Below are 7211 nucleotides of genomic sequence, written 5' to 3' on the forward strand. Positions count from 1 at the left end.
ATACTCTCTTGTATTGTTCCCTCTCTGCCACTCTAATAATTTAATGTTATGACTTTTTTCCGCAAAATCCTATATTTACAACTTAATCCGTTTTCAATTTGCATTGTTACACCTTTTAATTTTTTCCAATAGAGAATGGTCCCAAACTGCTTTCGTTATTTCACGTTGAACTGTTTAATGGATATTTCGTAATAAAAACAGTCGCGGAAAGTGGCCAATTTGGCTTAACATGACTTTCTTGAAAATAATCTAATCCCCTAATGCCGTATTGGTAGAATGGAGATGAAGCCAATGAAGTTAATTCAATTGTGTGTATATTTAAGTATCGCCTGTGGTTTCCCAGCTGTTTCTTTCACAAAGCTTTTTTGAAAAGGAATTTGAATAGTTTTACAAGGGATATATTTTTTTTGAAATGGACAATATATATATCAATGAAATAAGATTAAAAAGGTTAATCTGTGCTGTCTCAGAGAAACGGTGCACAATACTTCACCGATATCCAATGTGTTCTAAAATACTAACTTCAAACCCAATATTAGATTGTGATGAATCTATCAATTTGAAAAAAAAATTAAACAAGAGGCCCAGGGGCCACAGCCCTCACCTGAGCACATCTGGCTTGAATTTACTCCCCCCCCCCTCCAGGCGGTCATCATTTGGACAAACTAGAATATAAACTACCTGAGGATGATTCCATATAAATATCACTAATCATAGCTTTGAAGTACTTGAAAAGAAGATTTTAAAAGGTCCTTTTAAAACCTTAGCCCCGGGGGTCATGATTTGAACAAACTTGAATCTGCACTACCTGAGGATGATTCCACATGAGTTTCATCTTTCCTGGCCCAGTGGTTCTGGAGTAGAAGATTTATATAGATTTTTCCTATATATTCCTATGTAAAACTTGGGTCGGCCATTTTGGCCCCACCCTAGCCTCGGGGGTCATGATTTGAACAAACTTGAATCTACACTAAAATGATTCCACATGAGTTTCATCTTTCCTGGCCCAGTGGTTCTGGAGAAGAAGATTTTTAAAGATTTTTCCTATATATTCCTATGTAAAACTTGGGTCGGCCATTTTGGCCCCACCCTTGCCCCGGGGGTCATGATTTGAACAAACTTGAATCTACACTTGAGGATGATTCCACATGAGTTTCATCTTTCCTGGCCCAGTGGTTCTGGAGAAGAAGATTTTAAAAGATTTTTCCTATATATTCCAATGTAAAACTTGGGTCGGCCATTTTGGCCCTACCCTTGCCCCGGGGGTTATGATTTGAACAAACTTCAATCTACACTACCTGAGGATGATTCCACATGAGTTTCATCTTTCCTGGCCCAGCAGTTCTGGAGAAGAAGATTTTTTTTTAAAATGCCATTAATTTTTAACAAATTCGTGATTGTCTCCCCTTGGAAAAAGGTGTGGCCCTTCATTTGAACAAACTTGAATCCCCTTTACCCAAGGATGCTTTGTGCCAAGTTTGGTTGAAATTGGTCCAGTGGTTCCTGAGAAGTCGAAAATGTGAAAAGTTTACAGACAGATGGACAGACAGACGGACGGACAGACAGACGGACGCCGGACAAAATGTGTGTGTGAGCTATAAAGTGAAATGCAATACAAATTCTAAACCTTTTTTTTTTACTTTCATCCAAAATATACATGTATATAAAATTATTGAATATCTAAACAGCTTAGATTGCAAGAAAACCAAGGATATCATTTAATCATTTCCCTATTTTTCAGTTTTTGAAACTTGATATCTAATATTTTTTATGAAAAACTCTGAATTAAAAAATCTTATATCATACATTAGTTTTTTTTTTATTTTTATGCCCAGCTTTGACTTCTTTTCTGAATTATGTTTTACAATGAGCTAGCATCTTTTCATACACTAATAATTACAGTTAAAACTCCTTTTTGCTTTTTTTTTATTTGACAAATGTACAACATAGAATATAAACATATAACAAATATTATTGTCTCAGTTCTTTAACACGTGTTATGATGGTTTGTAACTTATCCTCCATTTTGCTCACAAGTTCCCTGAGGTCTTCAGAGGGTATGGACTCAGAGATAGGGTCTGTGTGTGTCAGCTATAAAGTACACAAATAGAAAGTACATAAACAGAAAGTAGACAGAAAACCAATAAATTGAAAGAAGACCAAAATGAAATACCAATTTTTAAAGTGATAATAAGGTTTCCAATTTTAATGGGCATGGAAAACTTTTAAAATGAGGTTTAAACCCTGAGATTATTATGAAATTTTCAAATAGTTGCATTTTTAAAAGTTTTTTTTTAAATCTGTTAACATTCTGAAATTCAACAAAAAGTTTTTTTCAGATAAGTACTTTTTTAATGGAGAGAGAATCAAAGTATTTAATCTCAAGCAAACACGCAGGGGGTACACTTTAGTTTATACTACTCTCATCTCAAAAACTCACAATCAGCTAGTTCCAATGACTGCTCCCCAACACTCATACATTTGTCTAATGACTTCTCCCAGTTTACTTCCTGTGTCAGACATCTTTGTGATTTCTGAAGATACTGCAAAACCTACAAACATCAGATGAAATAGTTTCATCAATTTTTCTACATGTATTCTTCCAATCAATGGTTCTATAATTGTGTGTTTGCTTCTGAAAGTTTTTTTTTTAATTTTAGGAAGATCACATAAGTACTGTGGTAGAACCTTTTGTTGTGTTTCAGGAGTCTGGGTCTCCAAACTGTTTGTCAGCTCAGCATACAACCTCCATATCTCCCCATTACTTGGCACCTGTCCAAATTAATTCATGTAATGATTTTTAAACATTTTACCTGTTTATTCAGTTTTATCTAAAAGAAGATAAGGATTTCAGGATGTTTCAATGGTCTACAAACAGATTGCAATTTTCAAATATGTACATGTATAAAAATGATTTTGATGGCTAAATATATTTTGAGTTTGATGGTTACAAATGTCTTTATGTTGTAGATAAGTCCTTTTCTCTTACTTTGGCTGTAATTCTACCAAACAGTTCCAGTAACCTGGTTTTATACTGACTGGTAGGATTCCCCTGAGGATCCCTGTATTCCCCTGTAACACCCTTCACTAGAACTGCCAGGACCTGTAATGCAGGTTCAGATTCCTCTCAAAGTTACTGATAACATTAAGGTCTACAGAGCTTCTGACAAGAGAAATAACTGAGATTATTTTTTTTTCACTTTTAGAATAATCCGTCAAATTTGTGCCCCATAAGGTATGCCAATAAATATTAAATGAATTTCTTTTGAAAAAGCATTAAAGCTATCAAAGTTTGTATAAGACAGTAATGAAGTTCGTTAAACATCTTTACAAATTCTAGTGAAATATAATTACCCACCTCTACATCGGTCCATTTTTCTTTAAGATCTATCAGGCGATGATACGCCCGAATGGCTTCATCAAACTCCCCACAGTCTGTGGCTACCTTTAATAAAAAATTCATCTCATAATTCACAGAAAAGGCTTTAATGTTTAAACCAGAAGTCTCTGTTGAGACTGTAACTCTACTGGATTGTACTTATCAAAAACCATTGCACTATTTTATGTATCTTTGTGTAGTCGACTTGTGTGCCAACTTATGAAACAAACTAAAACTGTAGAAGGAGTAGCCTTAAAAAGAAATTTCAAAAAAAAATCTATTTTTAGTAACCATGGCAACACCGTTCACCGAAATTAAAACCGATGCTCTATTTTATGTATCTTAGTGTATTCTACTTGTGTGCCAAGTTATACTGAAATCAGACCAAAACTGTAGAAGGAGTAACATTTTAAAGGAATTTTACAGAAAATTCTATTTTTAGTAACCATGGCAACACCGTTCATCAAAATTATACACCGATGCACTATTTAATGTATTTTAGTGTAGTCTTTTTGTGTGCCAAGTAATATTGAAATCAGACCAAAACTGTAGAAGGAGTAGCGTTATAAAGAAATTTCTCAGAAAATTCTATTTTTTAGTAACCATGGCAACACCGTTCATCAAAATTATAAACCGATGCACTATTCTATGTATCTTAGTGTAGTCTACTCGTGTGCCAAGTAATATGGAAATCAGACCAAAACTGTAGAAGGAGTAGCATTTTAAATGAATTTCACAGAAAATTCTATTTTTAGTAACCATGGCAACACCTTTCACAGAGCACTATATTATGTATCTTAGTGTAGTCTACTTGTGTGCCAAGTTATCTTGAAATCAGACCAAAACTGTAGAAGCAGTAGTGTTTTAAAGGAATTTCACAGAAATTCTATTTTTAGTGACCATGTCAACACGGTTCATCTAAATTAAAAACCGATGCTCAATTTTATGTATCTTAGTGTAGTCTACTTGTGTGTCAAGTTATACTGAAATCAGACCAAAACTGTAGAAGGGGTAGCGTTTTCAAGGAATTTCACAAAAAAATCTGTTTCTAGTAACCATGGCAACACTGTTCATTGAAATCAAAAACCATTGCACTATTCTATGTATCTTAGAGTAGTCTACTTGTGTGCCAAGTTATATTGAAATCAGACCAAAACTGTAGAAGGAGTAGCTTTTTAAAGAAATTTCACAGAAATTCTATTTTTAGTAACCATGGCAACACCTTTCACCTAAATTTAAAACCGATGCACTATTCTATGTATCTACGTGTAGTCTACTTGTGTGCCAAGTTATATTGAAATCAGACCAAAACTGTAGAAGGAGTAGCGTTTTTAAGGAATTTCAAAGAAAATTCTATTTTTAGTAACCATGGCAACACCGTTCATCGAAATTAAAAACAGATGCCCTTTTTATGTATTTTAGTGTACTCTACTTGTCTGCCAAGTTATACTGAAATCAGAACAAAACTGTAGAAGGAGTAGCGTTTTTAAGGAATTTCACAGAAAATTCTATTTTTAGTAACCATGGCAACACCGTTCATCAAAATTATACACCGATGCACTATTTAATGTATTTTAGTGTAGTCTTTTTGTGTGCCAAGTAATATTGAAATCAGACCAAAACTGTAGAAGGAGTAGCGTTTTTAAGGAATTTCAAAGAAAATTCTATTTTTAGTAACCATGGCAACACCGTTCATCGAAATTAAAAACAGATGCCCTTTTTATGTATTTTAGTGTACTCTACTTGTCTGCCAAGTTATACTGAAATCAGAACAAAACTGTAGAAGGAGTAGCGTTTTTAAGGAATTTCACAGAAAATTCTATTTTTAGTAACCATGGCAACACCGTTCATCAAAATTATACACCGATGCACTATTTAATGTATTTTAGTGTAGTCTTTTTGTGTGCCAAGTAATATTGAAATCAGACCAAAACTGTAGAAGGAGTAGCGTTTTAAAGAAATTTCTCAGAAAATTCTATTTTTTAGTAACCATGGCAACACCGTTCATCAAAATTATAAACCGATGCACTATTCTATGTATCTTAGTGTAGTCTACTCGTGTGCCAAGTAATATGGAAATCAGACCAAAACTGTAGAAGGAGTAGCATTTTAAATGAATTTCACAGAAAATTCTATTTTTAGTAACCATGGCAACACCTTTCACAGAGCACTATATTATGTATCTTAGTGTAGTCTACTTGTGTGCCAAGTTATCTTGAAATCAGACCAAAACTGTAGAAGCAGTAGTGTTTTAAAGGAATTTCACAGAAATTCTATTTTTAGTGACCATGTCAACACGGTTCATCTAAATTAAAAACCGATGCTCAATTTTATGTATCTTAGTGTAGTCTACTTGTGTGTCAAGTTATACTGAAATCAGACCAAAACTGTAGGAGGGGTAGCGTTTTCAAGGAATTTCACAAAAAAATCTGTTTCTAGTAACCATGGCAACACTGTTCATTGAAATCAAAAACCATTGCACTATTCTATGTATCTTAGAGTAGTCTACTTGTGTGCCAAGTTATATTGAAATCAGACCAAAACTGTAGAAGGAGTAGCTTTTTAAAGAAATTTCACAGAAATTCTATTTTTAGTAACCATGGCAACACCTTTCATCTAAATTTAAAACCGATGCACTATTCTATGTATCTACGTGTAGTCTACTTGTGTGCCAAGTTATATTGAAATCAGACCAAAACTGTAGAAGGAGTGGCGTTTTTAAGGAATTTCAAAGAAAATTCTATTTTTAGTAACCATGGCAACACCGTTCATCGAAATTAAAAACAGATGCCCTTTTTTATGTATTTGAGTGTACTCTACTTGTCTGCCAAGTTTTACTGAAATCAGAACAAAACTGTAGAAGGAGTAGCGTTTTTAAGGAATTTCACAGAAAATTCTATTTTTAGTAACCATGGCAACACCGTTCATCAAAATTATACACCGATGCACTATTTTATGTATTTTAGTGTAGTCTTTTTGTGTGCCAAGTAATATTGAAATCAGACCAAAACTGTAGAAGGAGTAGCGTTTTAAAGAAATTTCACAGAAAATTCTATTTTTTAGTAACCATGGCAACACCGTTCATCAAAATTATAAACCGATGCACTATTTTATGTATCTTAGTGTAGTCTACTTGTGTGCCAAGTTATCTTGAAATCAGACCAAAACTGTAGAAGCAGTAGTGTTTTGAAAAATTGTTTACAGACAGACAGACAGACAGACGGACGGACGCTGGACGCATTACTCTCGCATAAGCTCTTCTGGTCTCTGACCAGTAGAGCTAAACCAGAAGTCTCTGTCGATACTGTAGCTCTACTGGTTTGTACTTATATCAAAGGATGAGAAAAGAAGCCATTGCCATCAGACCAAAACTGTAGCGTTTTAAAGGAATTTCAAAGAAAATTCTATTTTGAGTAACCATGGCAACATCGTTCATCAAAATTAAAATCGAATGCAGCACTTTTTTATGTATCTTAGTGTAGTCTACTTGTGAGCCAAGTAATATTGAAATCAGACAAAACTGTAGGAGGAATAGCGTTTTAAAGGAATTTCACAGAAAATTCTATTTTTAGTAACCATGGCAACACCGTTCATCAAAATAAACAAGAGGCCCATGGGCCACATCGCTCACCTGAGAAGCTTTGACCATTCTGTTCTTTACCAGATTTCCCCCTTGCTACACATAATGCATCCCCACCCTCATTGATCATAATTTAGACATTTTGAAATCTACACTACCCCATGGTCCTTCCATGGGCACTTGTGTTTCAGTTTTTTTGGCCCAGTGGTTCTTGAGGAGAAGATTTTCAAAGATTTTTCCTATATATTTCTA

The 7211-nt window shown here is 34.2% G+C and overlaps 1 protein-coding gene across 1 annotated transcript; it reads right to left on the bottom strand.

Annotated features, from left to right (window-relative positions):
* Window positions 1–2372: 2372 nt before the first annotated feature.
* LOC134275826 (tetratricopeptide repeat protein 27-like) lies at window positions 2373–3463 on the bottom strand. Its single transcript, XM_062758123.1, has 4 exons — window positions 3359–3463; window positions 2990–3103; window positions 2689–2772; window positions 2373–2552 (listed from the first exon to the last, which is right to left on the bottom strand). Exons 1-4 carry the CDS (start codon window positions 3461–3463, stop codon window positions 2424–2426), a joined length of 432 nt encoding a protein of 143 aa, XP_062614107.1. The 3' UTR covers window positions 2373–2423.
* Window positions 3464–7211: the final 3748 nt, after the last annotated feature.

Source organism: Saccostrea cucullata, unplaced genomic scaffold (assembly GCF_032062105.1).
Source record: "Saccostrea cucullata isolate Sc308-1 unplaced genomic scaffold, CSIRO_AGI_Scuc_v1 ctg15112, whole genome shotgun sequence".
Taxonomy (NCBI): domain Eukaryota; kingdom Metazoa; phylum Mollusca; class Bivalvia; order Ostreida; family Ostreidae; genus Saccostrea; species Saccostrea cuccullata.